This window comes from Protopterus annectens, chromosome 2.part1, assembly GCF_019279795.1.
Source record: "Protopterus annectens isolate FY-2018-M chromosome 2.part1, PAN1.0, whole genome shotgun sequence".
In the NCBI taxonomy this organism is placed as follows: Eukaryota; Metazoa; Chordata; order Ceratodontiformes; family Protopteridae; genus Protopterus; species Protopterus annectens.
The window spans coordinates 573,659,202-573,682,608 of NC_056729.1; the positions used below are offsets into that span (position 1 = coordinate 573,659,202).

The window sequence follows — 23,407 nt, forward strand, 5'->3', positions numbered from 1 at the left end:
CATATCAGTCTGGGCACATGCTCATGATCCTCTAAGACCAATGTATGCATGTACATTGCTGTATACATTAACATATTACTATGATTTATAGAGATAGATGAAAACAGGCCTCATTTGCATAAAACATGTGCAAATGGCCCTGAATTTATGCAGAATAGTTGAACGTCGATATGTTAATTTACCAGTACCTGCGGTAGGTGGCAAATGTCTTAGGATGCTGTAGACTTTTTAAAATAAGAATATTTAAAAATACATTACAATTTAATAAGACACAGTTAAAAATGAGAGGAATCATTGAGTTAAAGTTAAGAAATATTACTTTTACAAATATAATTTGTAAATTCTGATGACAAGAAGTGATTGATGGATTTCTGTGTAAATTAGAAGTGGTATTTCAATACAGAAGCAGTAGAAATGATATCTGATCACTGAACATAATCATTACTTTGGTACCATTTAGTGACTGTGCATACATGGTATAAATACAGGCATTTAATTGTGAAGTTCTGCAGTGGTAAAGATATCAACATGCATGTGTGTGTACCGGGAGATTTCTGAGTGACAGCGATGAATAAGAAATGGCAGTATTATGAACACATGACAATGGTAGAGGGTAGGCGAAGGATACATTTTGTCATAAAACTGATTGCTTTCATAACCTGAATGCACTGCAAGTTGTTGTTGTGTCTTTCGGCTTTTCCCGGTTAGGGGTCGCCACAGTGGAACTCCGGTCCGCTAATGATTGGCAGTTGATTTTTATATGCCGAGTTGCCAGCCCTGACGCACAACCTTCAATGAAGGTACGCCCATTCATGCATGTCTCCACGCAGAGGATGCTCTAGCTGAGAGTCGAACCGGTCAGCATCTTACTGTGAGGCGACAATGCTACTGCAGCACCACCACCGCGGATCTGAATGCACTGCAAGTAATATATCTAATTTTACTTGGCTAGATTTAGATAGCTGCATCTAATTATGTGGTTTGTGTTAGCTAACATTTTCTATGAGGCTGGCAGGCATGCTTGGCCAGTGTTTTGTAGTTTAAAAGCTCATTACATCAAAAAGTTTTCACTGTGTGACTCATGGCAGCCCTTAGGACATATGGGAAACTTCTGCTTGGTAAAGGGGGACCCAAACAAGCCAAGATGACCAAGACCTGGAATGAAGTATTTCTCAGCACTGATGCAGTATGTGGCAGAAATCAAACATTAGCACAGTGCAAGATGGTGGCAAATGATATGGTAGGATGTGCTCGAAGCAAAGCCAGGTAGAATGCAATTTCCTGTACCATTATGGGGGTGGGGTGGTAACAACAATTATTCAATTAAACCAGATGAGGAATTCCCTCTGTCCTTTCTTGGGAATGACTATGACACAGAAGATGGTGTCACAGGAATAATTAGAAGCAGTGTGGACACTGGTGGGTATTAACAATGTCTGTAACAGGACTCCTCTGCAAATAAAGGTCAGTGTAAAAACAGTAACAAATATTTATATAGAGAATTTAATGCTGGCAAGGAATGGTCACATTAAACACATAATTATTAATAGGTGAACCTTGTACATGAGCACAGGATGGCGCTGAAGCCAGTGTGCATAGTAAGTGTCCCACTCACCCCTTTATAAGCATACAGTAGTGTATGCTATTTAATTATTAGTAATTGTGTCAAATAATTTTTCACAGGGTCAGCATCAGAAATAAACAGTTCCACTACACCAATAAATCTGGATAATATCAGTAGTAAGATGGGCTTTGATGATGATGATAATAACATAGTTACATTTATGATGCAGTCTGAGGAAAGTGGGATGTGGTCCCCAAGTTTAATGACAGGATCTCAGAACCCACAACATGTTGGTAACTCTGTGGGAATTAACAGTGCATCACAAGGTCATGTACAAATAAATTTCCAGCTGACCCTCTGTGGCAGTGCTCTCAGCCCCAACAATGTCATGGCACATTTTTACTTGAGCAGCCAATGTTTTAAATGTTTCTGGGGTAGCTATAACAAATTCTTGCACTTGGCTCTGAGTGGAAAATGTTACATCTGAATGTCTGCTATCATCCTCAAGGGGTTCCTCTGGGTTTGGAGATACTGTAATAGAGGTTCATGGTTGTTCATCATGTACATGACCTTGTGATGCAAGGGTAGACACATTGGTGATGCACTGTCATGTGGGTAGACACATTGGTGATACACTGTTGTGCATTAGACACTACCTGGCAACTGATGCAATGGCAACCCTTCTTATTGTGGTAATGCTCCACCTGTAGACAAGAAGGGGACCTAATTGCAACATGGGTGCAATCAATTGCACCGAGTACCTCAGCAAAATGTGCCACCCCATAAAAGGCACTCATACTCCTGGCTCAGTCCTGAAGTGACACTGGGAAATAGATATACTGATCCACATGTGCCAAAAGTATATTCAGGAACTGCCATAGTATCCTAGAGGCAAAAGCCTGTGAAAAACTCAACATGTTCCTAATCTGTCTCTGGAAGGTTCTTGTGGCAAGGATAGTGAGGGCTATACATACCTTAGTGGCCACAGGGAAAGAAAGTCCACACATACCTGCAGTGCCCCGATTGGGGGGGTCAAACATACTGACTAAGATCCTTATAATGTCTCTGTCCTCGCTGAACCTATCAAGGATTTATTGATTGCCAAAGTTATGAGTTATCCTTTGCTTATATATTTGTCTTCTTCACCAGTAAGTACTGCTAGGCACAAACAGTTTTGCCCCTGGCACAACAAGCAACTCACATGTGGAAATAAAACCAGCAGCAAGTGACAGCATTATCTGACTACAACTCTGATACACTTGGCGAGGCTTCCCTTTATATAATGTATCGGTGAACAGTGCAAACAAGAGGGAAAATTTCATAATGAATCACAAATGTTGTAGAGAATACTTCCTTAACAGATGCTGAGTTACGTCATTCCTCATTTGCTTCTCATTATTAGCACATTTGCATAGGTTCATTTGTTATCATTGCACATTTGCTTAAACAGCCTCTATGAATTGCAGCTCTCCTGCACTCATTTACAGACATTGCAGATAGCCTAAATGCATTTCTGTAAATGTCTATGAATAATGCCCTTCATCTCTGGACATGAAATTAAAATTTCAGTTATAAAATCTACATCACAAATAAATCACACTGAGAGACGTATGGGTAATTTTCTTCAAAATGATGTGAACACATAAAAAAAAAAATAAGATAGAAATAGTTTCTGTGATCCTTACTTGTTGTAGAGAACAATGTCAGGAATCCAGATCATTTCAGAAGGGACTCTGATGGATGTGACATTATCAAAGTCTGCAGGATTCCAGCGTAGTTTGTAATCATTCCATTCCTATCAGTACAATAGAAAACTGTTAAAGATATAAGGAAGGGTGATTACATCAAGATCCTTCCAGCAAATTAAATTCACTGGAATGTCCATTTTTTTAGAAATATAAGGACATAAATGATAAAGAGCAATGAAGGCAAAAAGCAGTTAGCAAGCACTTTGCTTACATCTCAATCAATAAACAAATCTTAGCAAAACAATATACATCTGATTCCCATATACACTCTCTACTGGTTTACTTTGGTTTTGATCATAGGGACATCTGACTAGAACTGAGTCTGTTTTCAGTGGGAGCCATTTGAGAAAAACTCTATAATACTAAGCTTATTTGTCAAACAAAAAGTCATTTGCATTATTAATTGCATTTGAGTCATTTGCATTATTAATTGCATTTGAGTCTCCTTCTGGACACCTATAAACCAAACAAAAACATTGGTAAACTTCTTTACAAATATAGTATTTCCCAGGCATGGAACAAACTCCCCGTTAACATCCAAATAATTTCTAACAAAAATCTCTTTAAATACAAACATAAAACTTTTCTCCTAAATGTCAACACCTGTGACTGCAATGATCCCACTTAAATCCCACCTTACCACCTTACTACCTCTCATACTTTTAACACCCACCTATTGCAAGTGTCTATCTGATTAGCATCGCTTTCTCTTTTTGTTGATTAAAAAAAAATCTATCTTTTATACTGCATGTTATGCACATTATTGTAATGTTTATGTAAACTTCATTCTCAAGACGTTTGTAAATTTCTAATGTTCTCATGTAAAGCACATTATTGTATTGTTTGCATACAACTTCATTGTCAAATGTTTTTCTTTATGTAACTTTGTAATAACTGGAGCTTTTCTCCTCGGGTCTCCATTGAAAACTGGCCACTGGCTCAGTTGGACTAATACGGTTAACAAATGATAAATAAATACATTTGATTTTATAACTTGATAAACCACAAGGCACAGGAATGAATTAATATACACAAGTAGGCTATCATGAACCAAAGAAATAACAGTATGAAATTATCATATAACAGAAACAAACTATATAAGTGCAGCCATATGCAACTCTAAGTTATACTCTATGCCTTAAGCAAGTTAAGTAATTCAGATCAAAAGAAAAAATAGCAAATACCATGGTAAAGGGACAATTGTGGTAAGCTTCTCTATGTAACTTAAATTAAAAATAGCTTGGCAGTGAGCTGGAATTCCTAGATAATAATAAAATCAAGAAATAAAATGGAGAAGTAAATACATTAGCATGAAAATAGGAAGTGGGGGTTAATACAGTTACAGAAATGCAGACATGGAGAGTAAATAGCTAAGACAGGAAGATGATGAAAACAGAGTGAAGGCTATCTGGGGCGAACAATGAAGAGAGGGCGCAGCTGTGAGGTGAGGAAGATAAGAAGAGGCCACTGTAAAAAAAAAAAAAAAAAAAAGTAAAGAAGAAGGGAAACACAATGTAAACCAGTCAGTAAATGAAGATTAAAACATGATGATAAAAGTCCCAGATGACTGATAGAATGATGAAGAGAAAGAAATGCTGTGAAAAAATAGTGGCAAAAATATGAGTCACACCACGTTATCACTACAGTACATTAGTATGACTGGTTTGTAGTACATCAGGAAGCTACATGTCTTTTAAGATCATATATGTGGCATTTAAAGATCTTGCCATGGTGGGAAGGGAACTGCAGATACTAGCCACATATATATTAAATAGCATACCTGCCATCATCAAATGAGTTTTTCCTTCTACCTGAGAAGGAAGGGGAGGTGTCTGATGATTGGTGTTCAGAAGATTGCATATCATTGAAAAGATTGATAGAGAATATCTATGCATGCTGTGAAGTTAGAAGACAGTCATGTTCTGAAAAAGTTACAAGACACTCAAGATTAAACATTTTTAGGTACTCTTCTGTTATCGGGACAACAGTTATAAAATGTTAGTGCTCGCACAACTAGAACTCCAAGTACTGAAATAATCTATTAAGTGTAATCCCTAACATTTTCTCTCAGAATCGCCAGTTTTAGGCAGAACAGAGCAAAACTCTAAACCAAAAATCAGAGAGAGTTGAGTACTGTGTACCGTAGCTGTCAAAATGACGCACATCGCTACCCCTTTTCTTTAATTTCACCACTCTCGATTTTATTCGTTACGCCACCACCCCTATCAGCTAGCACTCTCCTGCATCACTGTTCATGTCATGCATCCATCACTCACATTAATCTACTAATCATCTTCACAAACACCACTCTTAACAACCTGCTATGACAGAGATTAACTACAACACCTCATTTGGATCAAGCACAGTTGCTCTCGTCCTCCTTGTGACTCAGGTGCTTCTTCCGGCCACTTAGTCCATCATTACAAGCAAGTCCAAAAAGGCTACTTAATGTGTATGTCTTTGTCTTTTGAAACAACTGCTTCACTAAGCACACATCTGAGTTTCAGACTTGATATTCTCTCAAAAAAAAAATGCCTGCCAGGGTTAAATTTGATTTTCCATTAACTTGCAGTTGACAGCAGATAGATTTCAACTCTGCACCCTTTTGTTGTGCCTTGGCATCTGTGTTACATCTAACTTTGTGCATGCACAGGCTGACATGTTCAGCAGTTTAGTCCTTAACAGGGTAAACAAAGCAAATACTCGTAAATTATTTAGTGTAGGACAAGCCTGACAGTTGTCGGCTTGACCAGTCAGTGCTCCCATTTTTAATTACATTTTCTTAGTTTGAGTTGTTACAAGGCAGTAAAAAAGGTGCTTCATGTTTGTTTCTTAGACTTTTGAAACAACCGCTTCAGCGCTTACAGCTGTGCGAGCGCTAGCATTTTATAACTGTTGCCCCGATAATGGAAAAGTACCCATTTTTAATATGTTTACAAGCACTAGCCATTCACTAGATCTTAATGAACAACAATGATAACTCACTGAGTCAGAATCTGATAAACATTTGGCTGCTTTATGATAGACTCCAGTTTACCAGTAAGGTGGGAGAAGAGATTCCTCTGACATACGTACCAAAGAAAACACTGGGCAGGAGCAATGAGCTCAGAAACGTTATCTGGGAATCAGAGGTGAAAAGAGCCATATTCAGTAAACACAATCCAAGGTTTTCATAGGTTTGTAGCTAGTTCCGTGGCTATTTTCTTGACACATTGTGAAACTTGAGCATCAAATTGTGGTGAGCTAGCCTGAATGACCCTGACTTTATGGAGTCAATGATTTCTGTAGGATTTCTTTACAGGAAGGAATTTCTTAAAGTTAGGGTTCTAGAGTGTCAGAACTCCTTTGCTACAGAAGTGTGTGACTTCTAAATTAGAATTATTAATACCCAGATCACATGATCCTAGGGTTAGATATCTGGAAACCTTAGCCTATAGAAGACTGGAATGGGCTACTATGTCATTTGTACAAAGAAGTGGTCTTTTGCAGACTGAATTAAGGGTTATTTGGCACTGTGGTTCCATATGAGACTTACAAACATGGTGAACTGAGGATAATTTGGTAACAGCTTTCAGCAAGGATCAAAGTAAGTATAGTTTCATCTGACACTGTCTTGTCTGTTTTAAGGGTAGATCTTAAACCATCTGGTGCAAATTTGGTGCAGTCATAACCTCCCCAGATATCTTCCGTGAGGGGCTGTTCCAAATAAATAGCTGGAGACAAACCATGGATGAAAAATAAATACCAAGTAGTATGTAATGATATCCTTTGACAAGCATGGTTTCTGTTGTGAACAACATACCCCTGAAAAGTGATCCCCTAGTTAGAGATCTGGGAACCTACACACCACTGAAAATGGATCCCCCTAGTTAAAGATCTGGGAACCTGTGTTGCCAATGAACTGATCTTTGATCACCATGTATGTATTGCTGTAAGTCCTTCTTCATTGCACAGCTTATAGCTAAATGTATTGCATCCAGCTCCAGTGATGTAATGGTTCCACTGTACTCAGCACTCATTAGGCTGATCACTGAGCAAAATGCTCATTTTAGAATGCACATGTCAAACACTTATCACAACTGGAACAACCACAATGATTTCTCACTAAAAACAGGGGCCTAAACGGTAAAACCTATTCAGTCTGTCTCAAAGCTTTACCCCTCTTCTCAGTATCATACAGGCTACTACAACGTGACCTCTCCCTTTTGTATACAGCTTCAACAGACCCTGTTCTGACAGCCATATTACACATTTGCAAGTCCAGTGGTATCATAAACACTTGCTCAATGGATCTCATATTTTGTTAAATAAATAGAACATGTTGGAGTGATAGGTTTGCATTACAGAAAATATCACTTCTATGAAGCAGTATTCCATTCCACATAAAGCAAAGTGTTTTTCTTACTCTCTTCATGTGTAATTAGGATGACTGGATGGGTAACCACAAACTGACCCCTAGTTTAGCACCTCTGTCCATCATGGATAGGGAAAACATGTAAATGTCTCAACATATCATTGTTAAGCCCATCTCTAGGTTATTAGAATGCAAAATAGAATGGCTAAAAACCACCATGGGAATGTAAGTCTAGGCTTGTTAACATTCTCACAGTTCATTTGCCTAGAAAGTACTTGTAAACCTGTGAACCTATATGACAGATCAGAAAGGATGGTGTGGTTGATTGTGCAGCTGCTTTTGACAGACAGAGAAACACAAATTTCCCAATTAAGCTCTTAGACAAGCCTTCTCCATTGAAGTATGAGGATGAGACACTAAACCTTGTTGTATCTTGTTGGTATGTATTTTCTTTACATATATATTATACTTACTTTCCTAAGCAGAAATAATGCAAACAGACAATGTAATGCAGAAAAACTGAGAGCAACTGGTTAGGAGTTTGTATTAAGGGTAGCATGCTGAAAATACTGAATTAAGTTGCCAGAGTTAAGCTTACAAATTTTAGAAAGAGGACTGCAGTTCAGGTGCAACAATGATCATGAAGTTTTACAGCTCTCCAAAAATAAGTAGAAGAAACTGGAGTCTTACTTCTTATGGAAAAGGTTCCTTTTGAGATCCTTTATCTATTCTGAAGCTGTTAGCTTAACATTAGAGTATAAATGTCTTTGAACTCATGCCTGTGCTTTGCCTGGGGCGACCATAACCGGTTTGTTGTCTGGAGACATACTTATAACAACTACAGGTTGTAAATTTGATTGTATTAAGGGAAGCTATTTCTTTAAAGATACCAAGAACAGCCCTTCTGAAGAAGTCTACAGCTAATAAAGCTTTGGCAACTTAGAATGGACTAGTCTACCATGGCTTTTCTCTATTAGTACCACTACATATGGCAAAGAGCACAGAATACACACAATATACAATTGACACAACACTACTTACTAACCCTTACTTTAACCCCAAACCCTACACACTCACACATACACACAAACAGATATAACATGATGCATGATCTTGTGCATTTTTACAACGTCCACCTTTTCAGTCAAACATTCATTTTCTAAAACACCTTGAAGGCCTACACTATTTACTATATTAAGCTAGAATTCAACCAGATGGGATTCACACAAATGAGCAATCATGCATTTATGCAGTCACTCATTTTTACATCCACACAAAATTGTTGACCAAATGAGATGTCAACCATATGAATGACGTATCTATCTACATCTATCTCTCTCTGTATATATATATATATATATATATATATATATATATATATATATATACACACACACACACACACACACACACACATATATATATATATATATATATATATATATATATATAGACGTATACACACACACACACACACACACACACACACACACACACACACACACACACACACACACACACACACACACACACACACACACACACACACACACACCACAATTACATTTTTGCCAATAAGCATTCAGTAATGAATTAAACGCAAGGAATCCTAACAGAAAAAAGTAAGAGCAGCGACTGCATTACTTTATAAATACAGAATAGTTCAATATCTTAGATGGTGAATAAAAACTGGGTAGATCACTGGACTTTTCCTTACTTCTGATGGCCCTATATGACCTCTCACTTAACTATAAATCAGAATAACAGATAATTTCAGCCCTAAATGAATCTGTGCAATTACCTGAATATGCTTCTCTTTTTTTTACAATATACAAAATGCTTTTTTCTGCAACAAGTTCTGTGATTTATCTCCAGAGGAACTGTCCTCAGCTTCATTGATTAAGAGGGATTTCTGGATGTCTGTCTGTTTTAAGCTGCCAGTCAAGTAGTCTAGCAATTTGGGGATTAATCAAACAGACTGACATTTTGGCAGTAAGAATCAATCTACAGGATTTTCTCTGCATGTAACTCAGTGTGGCATTTAATATAAAGCGATACAGACCTGGCTCATCATGTCACTATTGACTAAGAAAAGAAACAGCAGTTTGTATTTAACTTAAACTCTGTCACCTGAAATCAGATTTTCATTCTATAGAACACTATATGAAAGACATCCCTAGAACACTTCTTACATTTGACTGATATTCTTTTCAATGAATTTGTCATCAGACTAAGATACCACACTTCCCTCCAACTGAGTTTGATCAAAGCAAAGCATTTGTCTGCCAAAACCAACCATCTAAGCTGTATTCGGTTATTAAGTGTCAGTGTAAGACCGTGGTACACTGACCCAGAGGCAAATTATACATAACAATGACCTGAGGTCAACACAGTTGCTATGCAAATATGGCAAGTTAACTGACACCAAAAATGCAAACATGTCTGACAAAAACACCATAGGAAGGCAAAATTAGAGTCATGGGGCCAGTTCATGGCAATGCTTCCATAGTGCCAGTTTTCGTAGCATGGTCCAAAGATTAGAACAAAAAATAAGTAATACGAGGACCATAATGTCAACACTTAACATCAGTGACAAAGTGACAGTTTGCATGCAGCACTTAATAATTGGATAAAATCCCTCCGAGAGCATAATTACATATGGAAACATCTTGCAAGGGGTCACAGCTGAACTTATCTGGTGTTGACTCTCAGAAGAGCTGACTTATACTCAGCTGACAAGTACTATGGACATGGCTTTACTTTATGTTAGTACTTACTGTTCAATGTCCATTATAAATGAGTAGTGCACTAAAGGAAGGGCATATACTTACCAGGTTTAAAATGTAAGACCGTGTTTCATTGGTTACTTTTCAAATTTTACTTCAGGCTTATGTCAGAGCTTGCAGCAGCTGTGGGCTCTGATGATGGTAAGAAACTGTTTTTGACAGGCTGTCAGAAGGAAGTGTACTGGCTGTGGTTGAGGCAGAGTATGTAATTTATGCATTTTATTTATTTATGTATGTATGCATGTATTTATTTATTTATTTTGTACCCTTTGTAACAGGTAAGCCCACTGGACACACTCATTCATTTTCAGAAGCAACCTAGGAGCACTTTCTAGTAGTTTCTTGCTCAGAGTCACACATGGGCAAATGAAGGTGGCAGAAATCATGCCCTGTACTCTTGGTTATAGGAAACAGCTCATCCTTAATCCTCTGCACTTAACTGTTAAAGAAAGTTTTATGATCATGTCATAGTACCATACGATCATAGGAGTTTACTAGGCTATCGACATAGCCTAGCCGTTTCATCCCAATGTGATACCATAGGTACACTACTCAACACCTAGGATTGCATTTAGTAATGACTGCCCACATCCAGGAGGGCTGTGGATGATATCCCCGGTAAGAATTTATGGAGCCCCATCCACTGTCATAAGTCATCTTTGCATTGATTAAGACTGGACAGCTGGGATTTTATTGTGTTAGTGTTTTTATATGATTCACAAAGACACATTCACAGACAGCCTACCAACATCCAGAACTATGTGACAGCAACCAGAACATTTTTTTAAGATCAAAGAAACACATTGTGAATTTCCTTCAGAAATTGATTATATAAGGTATTTGAGAGCAATATAGCACTTTGTAGTGTAATTTTTCCCTTCTTAAGACTGCTAGAGGCATCTGTACTCCCCACTGCATTTCCATTTGACAGCCTTACATTTATGTAGATAATTTCTGTTTAAAAATGACTACCTGTCCTTTAGGTAAGCGGTACCTTAAGTGAAGACTTCCCTTTAGTCAGAAATGGGTCTTGAATAAGCAACCACTTTCTGATTACTTGCTTAATTCAAAATGGTGGTTTAAAAGAGGTGGGGATTGTCTCACCCTCTCAGTGGGCACAAGACACGAATCATGAATGGGTAGCTAGCCCTTCACAGCACAAATACTTACACGCTCACTTACATGCGGCACACACAGAGTTACTGACAACATGGAATATCATCACTTCATTGAGGGCACATCTTTAGGATGTGTGCACAATTGGAGGCACATGCTAAAAATCTATGCAGACACAGGGAGGCAATGCAGTTTTTGCATAGCTGGCACTACAACTGATAACTAAACTGAACAGCCCAGCTCTGTGAGACATCCATGTCAACTGCAGAGCCTAGCGCTGTGAGACAGCAATGTCAAATGCTATATCACTGTGCCATCCTTCATAAATAAGCAATTGAAATGAATTTCTCAAACAAGGTAATGTTTTCAAAACTACCAATGGTGTCCTCAGACAAGAAGCTGATTTCTGTTATATCTGAGAAAAGCAAACACTGTTAGGCACTTTAAATAACTTGACCTGTTGCTCAGCAAAATCACTTACTTCTGCTCTGCATAGTGACTAAATAAAGACAAAACAGACTTCATTAATGAAAATTGTATACAGCACAAATATCTACTTGCAACACAAGACAGAACAGCATTGTGGAGAGGGTGACTTGTCTTTTATTGCATATGCATTCCTCTTCATATGACTGACTCCCTCACTGATGCTCATTGGCTTCAAACACTCAAATAAAGTACATGAGCTCATCCTCCACAACCCACAAACATACACCACCAGCAGCAAAAGTAAACCGTCTCCCTACTGCTGACAAAGCTGCTTTTTAAATCTGTTCTTTTAGCTGTAAATCACTCTACCCAGGCACTGCACTGTCTTTTTAATTAAGAGTTCTTGCTGTTCTCCAGCAGCAGTTTTTTTTCTATACCATACTTGTCTTAGATATAGATTTAACTTTTGAGCAGTATGTTTGCTATAAACAGTTCAGAAAAATGAAATACCAGATGCAGTATCATTCAGACATTTCTTAATGTCTGACCACATTCATGTTTATAAACCTATCTAACGAGAAGCTTTATTTACAGAGGCTGGTGTGCGTAACCTTTTCAGCATCCTAATATAACAAATCGCTAATACAAATACTCACAAAGTTTCCTGAACTATGCTTCACTAGACAGACAGCAAAATGTGTGTCATCTTATATCATATTGTAAAATGATGAATTGCGCTACTTTAGAATCTTGCTTTATGTAAACTGAGCTTTAAAATAAATTTGTAATCCCAGAGATGCCTTAACATTTGGTAACATGTAGCCAATCTGAACAGATTCTCGGATAATTTCGCAGTATTACTGCATGACTTTTTTCTATATATTACAGACTGTATTTGAAAAAGACCAAGCATTAGTCCAGTTGATATATTACTGTTATGCCTTGGAGTCCTGAGGTGGTACCTTATAAAAATTAATCCAAATAAATTGACAATATTTATTATTAAAGTATATGAATTCCATTTCAAGGCACTTCACATACAGGTTTCAGATTTTGTATCAACTGTTATTCCACATATTACACCAAAGAGCCTCAACAGTCAGGAATGTAATCTATCAAATAACAGTGTATTTAGAACAGATTGGATTACTTACTTATGATTTTTGGACGATATTTTTGTTATGGACAGGATTTTGGCAACAGTTAGATGCATTTATTTTTATATTAATAATACAACTAAATTTATGTCCTTTACTAACACCTACTCAGCATACCTCTCAACCTCTCAGTGCAAGAATTCTGGACAAAGCCAGAAATAATGGGGGGGGGGGGGGTACAAAGGCCCAACAATAGGGACATTTTTTAAATATTGCTCCTATAAACTTAGAAAGTTGCTAGAATAATATGTTTTATATTATTATGTATTTTCTGAAAGACATGAAGTCTGAAACTCAAATGTCTATCATTATTTAGTATCATTTAGTGACTTCAATCTTTTATGATTTGCCAGAAAAACACATATTTTATGAGGTACAGACCAAAGATATGAGGCAAAAATATGGACAGTTGAGAGGTATACTACTCAGATGTGGGTATTAATTATTTGGACATATATACACAAAGACAAGAAAATGCAGAAGTATGGCTCTGAAGTATATCAGAAGCCAAGTTTTAGAAATGGGTTTCACATTTCAATAGTTACTACCCTTATTTTCAGAAAATAAATTTGGTTAGGGGACAAATGATTAGAGCTTCAATATTAACTTTGGGTGATGAGAAATTGAAGGAAGAATTACTAAATAAAAAATGCATGTTTTTGGAAAGAGGGTATCCAGAGACTGTAACTGATACATTAAATAAAGTAATTTAAATATGTAGACATGATAAATTTTCCCTTATTTTATAGAAGGGTATGAAAGACTAAATGTGAAGAACTTTGAAAAAGTAATTGTAATCCAACCAAATGCTGAAATGATAGAAATTAAGACAATAGTGAGAATCACTGGGATATGCATTTCAGCTTTTAACATAGATGGACACGATTTTGGTAAGGACCCCACCTTTATACATAAAAGAGGGATACATTTTAAGAACAATTTTGAAAGATTTAAACAAGATAATATGGTATATAAACAAGGTGGGGAAACTATGAAATGTGGAGCATGTAAACAATGCTCATATATTAACAAGGATATGATGGGCATTACAAAGTCTTATCTCTTATACCCAGAAAAGGGAAATCTTATAATTGTGGTTCTATATTTATTAATCCAAGAGGTGCTGATTAGAAGAATACATTACAAAGAATACAAATAAAATGGCACATTTTAAGAAATGCATGCACAGTCTCTGGATTAATTAAACTGTAAATATTAGTAGCATTTTAAAATATAAAATGAATGTGCATTTGAAGTTTAGAGTATTATTTGCTATGATGTTTTTGCGTTTCACTTTAAGATGCTAGTCATATGACTTGTGTAAAGTTTTAAATATGTGAATTTTTAATGGGTATTAGGCTCTGAAGAAGTCAATGAATTAAAAGACAAAAACATGTTGCATTCTTAACAGTGTAATTGCATTTTTTGCATGTTCTTTGGTGCTGTTTACATTTGGATGTTCTGTTTCATCTCATCTTGATGTATAAGGTTCTTTATACTGGTAGAATGCTAATTTATTTGTATGGTCTTTTAGTTTTAGCAGTGACAAATGTCATATTTATCATCATGCTGGTCTCCCAGATATATTAAACACTGCACCTGTAGTGGTGTGGAAACTTGTTACCAGGTCCATTAGGAAACATTGACTAACACAGAAAAAAATAGCAAACTAGAATTAAATAAGAAGCTTGTTACTTAACTTATTAGTTAGTTAGCTAGCTAGTTATAAAGGCCAGCAAGGCTGAAGACTCACACAGTAAGCCAAAAATACAGCAGTACAACTAGATGTTAGACAAAACTTCAAAAATGGTAGAAGGAAGGAAACTAACGAAGCAGATAAAATTCATTTATTAGAAACAAAAATATTCAGCTGACTTGTAAATGAGGGCAGTAGCTTAAACAAGCAATGAGTTATAAGAAAAATTGTTTACTATAAAAACACTGACATATTTCTCCCCAAAATAGAAATAGTAACCTAAAATTGTCATTTCGATGCTGAGTGCAGTAGAACACTAAAAGAAATTTGGAGATGCAAGTCCTGTATAATACACTGTGGTTAAAAGGGAGGGACTTAGTGGTCTGTGAAAGTATCATGCTAAATTGAACTCCTCCCAGCATTCATGCTCTATATACAGGCGCTACATTTCTTCATGAGTAAACACAATACAATGGACATCTGCTGCAGGCTACTAGCTATAACATCCAGTTTATTTCTGCATGCCTAGACCACGGTCAGGGGTTAAGAAAAATGTAAGCTTCTGGTCTAAACGTACAAACTTGCATGTTTAAAATGTGTGCATACAATGACATTACTTGAAAAATGACAGCTGTAATAGTGTGAAATTACCATATTCACTCTAACAAAATATTGCTAATCCTGTGTAATAGCATTAACCTGTGTGTTCTGTTTTAAATTAACTGTAAGAAGTTAAACACTCTCCTAACATATTCATGCAGACCACACCCCAACAACCTCTGAGGTATAGGACTTTTAGCATCAGCACTGAAACTCACCTTCTACGTATTGTAAACATAACAAAATGTTTTCCTTTTCTGTCTGTAAAAAACTGTCACTTTCTTTTTAACTAGGTAAGCCCACTGGACATTAATTTCCCTTTTAGGGGTTAAGGTGACTTGCTCTGAGTCACGCAGCAGGCAAAGGGAAGCTGAGGGATTAAATCCCTGGAATGCAGCGAGCAGACTTTTAATAGTTCATACCTTTAATTATCTGTGCTGCCTGTGAGTTACCTGTATAACACTTACCGTAATATTACTTATTTGTTTTATTAACAAAATCAGAATACCTGGAATTACCATTGGGCTAGTAGATAACATTTTAAAATAATGCACTAGAAATCCATTGAAAATAAAAAGGAGAAAATCAATATGTCTGTTCATTTGCATTTACCATCATTTCTAAACCAACAATTAAGCGTTTCAGTCATGCAAACTTGCAGGATGTACCCCATTGCTACTGCCGGCATTATTTTTTCTTTTATTTATTTATTTAAAGTTGAGAATACAAAGTGTAAATTTTTTAATAGCATATAAATAGTCTTTCACATAAATGGCAAACTCCAGTCTGCAGAAGTGAAATTAGAGCCATTGCTGGCCTTGAACACAGGCAGGCCTACCTGCTTAAGCCACACATTCGTTGTCATCATTTGATTCTTCTCATCCTGAAAATAAATACAGAAAAAGACAGAAAGTTAAGAGATGGTTAGCAATTTCAGAAAGCTGCCTTCACAAACTGGCACTATACAAAAAAAATCACATTTCCCAGGAGACGTTGTTCACAAACCATACAGATTTGCTGAACTGCAGTTTTGTGCCGTATTTTGAATATGTAGACAGATTGCATTATTTTATTTCTGACTTATCACATTGTTAGCAAGTACAGGTTTGTAGCTGCATTTCAGAAATTCTAATTTAGAAGGCTTTGTTATCACACAAGTATCACTGCTTTGATGTAATGACAGAAGTTGGTTGGGAGGGTGGCTTAATGGCTAAGGTGTTTGCCTTATAAACCCAAGGTGCAGCTTTTGAATCTCACAAGGGATAATTGGCTAGGCTTAAAATGGCTCGCTAAGAGCCGTTAGCTTAGTAATAAACTATGAACCTAAGCTTGAATGCACTTTGTACTTTTGTTTTATTACAGACATTATTAATTTTAGATGTTTTATGCATACGTGTTTACCCCTTTCTAGATATTTCCTTTGTAACTTAATAGTAATTAAAGATAAACAGAAAGTAAATCAAATCATGGCAGTTTTCCCCTAAACACCTTTGCTGACTTCCTAGCTCTAAACAACACTGACGACATGCTAAACTTTAATTATTAGTCCCACACTTCCTTACCACTCTGCTTTTGGCATTGGAATGGCCTGGCATGCCCATCATTGAACAAAATCCTCTTGCTTTCTCCATATAAAGGCTGCCAGTTGATATCAAACATCAATGTACATCAAACATTTTCAGTTTAGAATTGTAGCTTACACTAAACGTGAGCTATGGAAATACTACCATATTCACAAACAAATCCTACATAGTCCCTTATGTGGGAATTGTGATGCCAGCCACATATGTGTATCTGACTATGGAATGAGTCAGAAGCTTAAATTACCCCAGGGGTAGAGCATGCACATACAGAATTCATACAAAGCTCCAGTGACAAGGATTATGCACTATTTCCACTTACGTTATCATGCCATATGTGTGAACTATATTGTGAGCCCATTCACTCTGCTAATAGCTCTAACAGTCAATGCATTGCGTTAATTGCCTTGGAATATTCTACTTTGTATGATAAAGAAAGTTTTATATATAAAGATATATATATATATATATATATATATATATATATATATGTGTGTGTGTGTGTGTGTGTGTGTGTGTGTGTGTGTGTAATATATATCTATATATCTATATCTAGCTATATATATATATATATATATATATATATATATATATATATATATATATATATATATATACGTATATATATATATATATATATATGCATATATAAAATCAGGCTTGATGGATAGCATAGACAGACAGTAATGCATCAAACACAGTTGCCAAACTGCAGATACATCATAATGGATTTAGAGAGAGAGAGAGAGAGAAAAGCAATAAAGTAAACTGCAATAGGTTCTTAAGTAGTTACTAGACATACAGCCCAGGAGACCATTAAGGAGCCTAGACAAAATTCCCAGTTGTTCCAAAGCACTGTCTGCGTAAGTGACTTGCTCAAGGTCACAAAGCAGGCAAATGAAGGTAGAAAGATTCAAGCCTGTACCCTTGTCACAGGAAACAGCTCACTAACAAGAGAGAGCTTTAGTCTTGTGTGCTATGTAATGTATGTCAGACAAATCACAAAATGACAAAGAGTAATGATCATACCCTTTGCAGTCAGAATTCAACAAATAACTCTATTATTATTTATTGATAAAAATATTAGAGTTTCATATTTCTTACTTTTCGGAATATGCATGTTGATGCAGTAATGCAGTGGATATACAGTAAAGCAGAATTATTAATCTGCTTTACTTGCAACATACAGTTTGCTCATTTTCAACTAACTGTTCACTTGTGCTGGGTCTTTGTGCAGGAGACAATGCAAGTGCAGAAAAACAATGTTTTCTGCAGCTCTAATGTTCTGTAGGCATAGCTATGAGTAATTCATAAACTTTAATGTCTCTTTGCCCATGGGTACGATAGATGCTTTGATCTATTTCATAAAGACAGATCTGAGCCTGTGCTGGATACCATTGATGGGGGCACTTTGAGGAATTAAGTGTGTGTGGTTGCAGTATTAATACATCATTGTTATATGTAGGCTCGGCTTCTTTCTTTCACCACATAAGTGTTGACATTTTACCAAAAGCCAATGTTTTTCCATGACGTTATGCTCAGCAACACAGCTCTTCTGATGACTAGGTTGTGGGCTTTCTATTTAAGTGTTGTTAGTCTGCACCTGAATGCCTCAAATGACTGGCTGAGGCAGAAGCTCCTATGCTTTTGCATTTTTTTTCTGTGAATCCCACCCAAGACTACATGCTGTCATTAACCATAGTATCTACAGTAGAATGTAATTGCTGTGTGGACAGTATTCTGAATTTATCTTAGGATTTTGAACTGTAACAATGCTCTAGTAAGTTGAGCCAAATGTATATCAGACCTACTTAATTGTGAACTTTTCTGATGTTGCTCACAGTTCTATAGAGGTGTGACCAATATAAGATAGCAGTTATACAATGGGGAAGAAAAGCATGATATTTAGTGCATACATTTATTAGAGGTACAAACATATTGGACCTGGTACACACAAATATGGATGAATGCTGTATCCCCTCCCCATCAGTGCTGTGTCCTCACTGGTAAGGTCAGACCACAAAGTCTCCTTCAAAATAAGAATCAATTCTGTAACTTCAGTAAACCCTGTAACAGTTAGAAACTATTCTGTCAAAATTTCAAGCCCCTCCAAATCCAGATAACACAGCAGCCTATGTGAAGTTTTTCATAGAAACACTGTACAACTATGTCAGTAATTGTGTAGATCTGGCTGTGTCTACCAGAAGTAAGCCAAAATTAAGGCATAAAACAAAGCACCCTGGTAGAGTCCACAATTAATACCACAAAGTTGACACCACAAGCTGTTGAAAGACAAAAAAATGCAGGACAAAGCACCTCAAACACCAACAAACTCTTCAGCTATTCAGCTCTTTAATTAAAATAGATAAAGGATGGACAAACCACAGTACCTCACTGTAAAGTTAAACACTTTTTGTCTGGTTCTATGACTAGACTTCTTCCGACAAACAGCAGACACAAAAGCAGTTCAAATATATATATATATATATATATATATATATATATATATATATATATACACACACACATTAGTTTACACGTCCCTCCACCCCTAATTAAATAATTAATTAGTTAATTAATTGATTAAACCACCAAATACAGTCCCTAACTTCTACACTTCATTCATTTAAAACAACTAGTAACAACATTAAAATTAAATGAATACATTCACTAAGAATGTAGTCAACAGCTGATGTACCAAAAATTCAGCATAATATTACTTAACATGTATAAATTCATCCATCATTTCAATAATCCAAACAGTCCAAAGTGCCTAAATCAAATTTTGATACATTGGATGTATTTTAGATATATTTTAAATAGATTTTAAATATATATACACAAATCACCTTATACCTAGTGTTGTTTACACTGTAGACATTTAGACCTAACTTCAAAAAGTTAAACATAAACTCTGTTTACATCCACTGCTAGTCTACTTAAGACACTGGGTTAGCTATTACCATATAATATACTACTAGAACAAAAACACATAACATATGCAAAAATTACTTATACTAGTTAATTACCTAAGTAAACTTTTCAGTTTTAATAAACATTGAATAGAGCAACTATCATTAATTCCAGGAAAATGACAGGCATCTAAATCAATCTGCCATATCAATTCTCTTTTTTCTAATAAAAGAGATATAGGACCACCCCTAACCTCTCCAGATATATGGTCAATTACTCTAAACCTAAAACTGTGTGTGGGGTTAGTTATGATGTGGGCGGCTAATGCATTTTCCACTTCGCTTTTCTTAATGCTGTAAAGATGCTCGTACACTCGCTCCCACAGTCTACGATCAGTTTTCCCAATGTAGAATGTGGGACACAAGATGCACTGAGCAAGATACACCACGTAGGTAGTATTGAAATTATATTTACCTGGCAAAGTCTTATAACTGCAATCCCTGATATTAAATGAGTACCCTATACTCATATGTTTACAAAACTTACAGGATTCACATTTACTCATTCCAGGATTATTAATAACTGTGTGTTGTTTTATTTCAATGACATTTTTCAAATTCATACCTCTCTTGAAGGTAAAAGAGGGTTGTGGACCTAACAAAGAACGAAATTCCAAGTTATTGCTTAACAGGTCCCAGTTTTTCTTAATAACTGAAATAATGTGTCCACTTTCAGGACCATAAATTAAAATAAATGACAACGGAGACCTGTTAGCTTCCTGAATACTATTTAACTTGTTATGTAATAAAGGTCTACCTTGTAATAATGGAATGCAAAAACCATTAGTTCTTTTCTAGGTGACTTCTTCCATCATTTCATTCACAAGTTCCCTTGGATAGCTTCTAGCTAAAAACATCTCAGCTATCTTATTACATTCTGTTATAAATTCACTTTCAATAGTTACCATCCTTGCCTCTCGGACCAGTTGTCCTTTTATTACAGATTTCCTCTGATGGTAAGGGTGGGAACTACTGAAATGTAAATAAGTACTTGAAAATGTATCTTTCCTAAATATCCTAGTTGCTAATCTCTCCTGGAGTGAGTCCTTGAACACTTCAATGTCTAAGTATTCTGTGGATGCTGTATTAAATGTATATGTGAACCTTAAAAATGTAGTTGTATGGTTTAGGTATTCCACAAACCCTTCTGCTTCCTCCAGGTTCCCTTTATACAAAATTAGGATATCATCTAAAAAACAAGTGTAGAAAAGGATTATTCCTTTTAGATGACTGTGGAAAAAATATATATTACTGAATTTGCGATGCTGGCCCCACATGGGGACCCCATCGCCACCCCAATGTTTTGCACATATAGTTGATCATCAAAAATGAAGTAATTGTTTGTTAAAACAATGTCCAATAGCATGTTCACTAACTTAATCTCTCTTTCAAGAGCTCCTTTCATGTGCAAAAATCGATGGACAAAATCAATACCATCGTCTTGGGGAATGGGCGTATGCAAATCCCTAACGTCAATGGTTAAAAAGTTCCTCATTTATAAGGTATTTTTTCAAAATGTTGTCAATTACTTTAGCTAAAGGGTAAGTTGTTACACTCTGACGGGTATCAACTAAAGGCCTCATAGGTGGATCCATTAGGGATTTGTGAATTTTCGGTAACCCAAATAAAGATGGAGTCCTTGGAGTTGACATAGTTAAATAGTTTAACATAAATAAATCTGTGAGTTGTTCAATGAACAAGTCATTTAAATGTTTTTTTTTAATTCTCCGATATGCTGTGTTAAATTCATTTAAACTAATTTTAATGTATGTGTCAGTGTTCAACATGGAATCCATCTTTTGGGTATACCAATCATGTCCCATAACAACTAGTCCACCACCTTTGTCAGGTTTAAATGTTCTAATGGGGAGGTGAAAAAATTCAGTAAAGGCGGCCCAATCATTCTTCTCTACATTTTTAACTTGATTCCTTTTCTGTGTATATAATTTCTTAAAGGCTGTTTCACAAATTTTCTCAAAAGTTGCTAACAAATGACATTCTTAGTGAGTGTATTCATTTAATTTTAATGTTGTTACTAGTTGTTTTAAATGAATGAAGTGTAGAAGTTAGGGACTGTATTTGGTGGTTTAATCAATTAATTAACTAATTAATTGTTTAATTAGGGGTAGAGTGAGGTGTAAACTAGTATATATATATATATATATATATATATATATATATATATATATGTGTGTGTATGAACTGCTTTTATGCCTGCTGTTTGTCTAAAGAAGTCTGGTCATAGAACCAGACGGAAAGTGCTTAACTTTATAGTGTGGTACTGTGGTTTGTCCATCCTTTATCTATTTTAATTAAAGAGCTGAATAGCTGAATAGTTTGTTGGTGTTTGAGGTGCTTTGTCCTGCATTTTTGTCTTTCAAGAGTCCAAAATTAAACAGGTCACACAACAAAAGAATAAAAGTCATAACTAAAATTGGGAAGTATAACACCAAAAATATAAAAAACTCTCTCAAATTGAATAGAATTAAGAAAACTAATGAAGTAAAACAAAGGAAATGTTGAAATAAAGGTAGCATCCCAGGCCAAGAACAGCTATAAGGCCTTCTTTAGGTATGTCCTACACCTGAAAGGCAGCACACAATAGTGTGCTGAACTTTTGGTAATGGAACTCTATATCTATGTCTATATCTATACATATATATATATATATATATATATATATATATATGTGTGTGTGTGTGTGTGTGTATATATATATATATATACATATATATACTTACATACATATATATAGAGAGAAAGATAACAAATCTTCTGGCTGACAAATTCACCTCCAGCTTTACCCCCCCTCTCATCTCCAGCCTCCTCCCCAGGAAATAATAAATATCCAATCATCAGTAGGCAGCACGTCTTAGATGTACTCTCTAAGGATAAGAATGCAGTATTGATAGGCCCCAATAATATACCAGAATGCATCCTAAATAATCTGAAATATGACATATCAGGGTCACTGGGGTCAGAGTTCAACCATAGCCTCCACACAGGCTTTATGCCAAACAAATGGAAGACTGCAACAGTCATCCCTCTGCACAGGGGTGGGCCATCAATAAGTCCCAGAAACTACAAGCCCATTAGTCTGACTCGTCTCATATTCAAAGCTATAGAAACAATTATCATGGAAAAGATTAACAATGACATAGGAAACCTCCAGACACGACATAGGAAACCTCCAGACACGACATAGGAAACCTCCAGACACTGGACTCAACCCAGATCAGTTCTGTCAAAGGCAGGTCATGCTTACTGAGCTTGGTGGATTTTTCTGAGAAGTTCATCAAGGCAGTAGATGAGAGCAAAATGGAGAATATTGCCTACTTGACCTAGCTAAGGCATTTGGTACAATACCGCACACTTAGACATTGTCAATAAACTCGTGTAATTATA

The 23,407-nt window shown here is 36.1% G+C and overlaps 1 protein-coding gene across 1 annotated transcript in view; it reads right to left on the reverse strand.

Annotated features, from left to right (window-relative positions):
• The window catches only part of CHRNA2 (cholinergic receptor nicotinic alpha 2 subunit), a 403,744-nt gene that overhangs the window by 127,855 nt on the left and 252,482 nt on the right, over positions 1–23,407 (reverse strand). Inside the window, exons 4-5 of the mRNA XM_044062347.1 lie at positions 16,289–16,333; positions 3,250–3,359 (exon numbers count right to left, since the gene is read on the reverse strand). Of these exons, the coding sequence (XP_043918282.1) occupies positions 3,250–3,359; positions 16,289–16,333 (155 nt within the window). The remainder of the gene's footprint in view (positions 1–3,249; positions 3,360–16,288; positions 16,334–23,407) is intronic.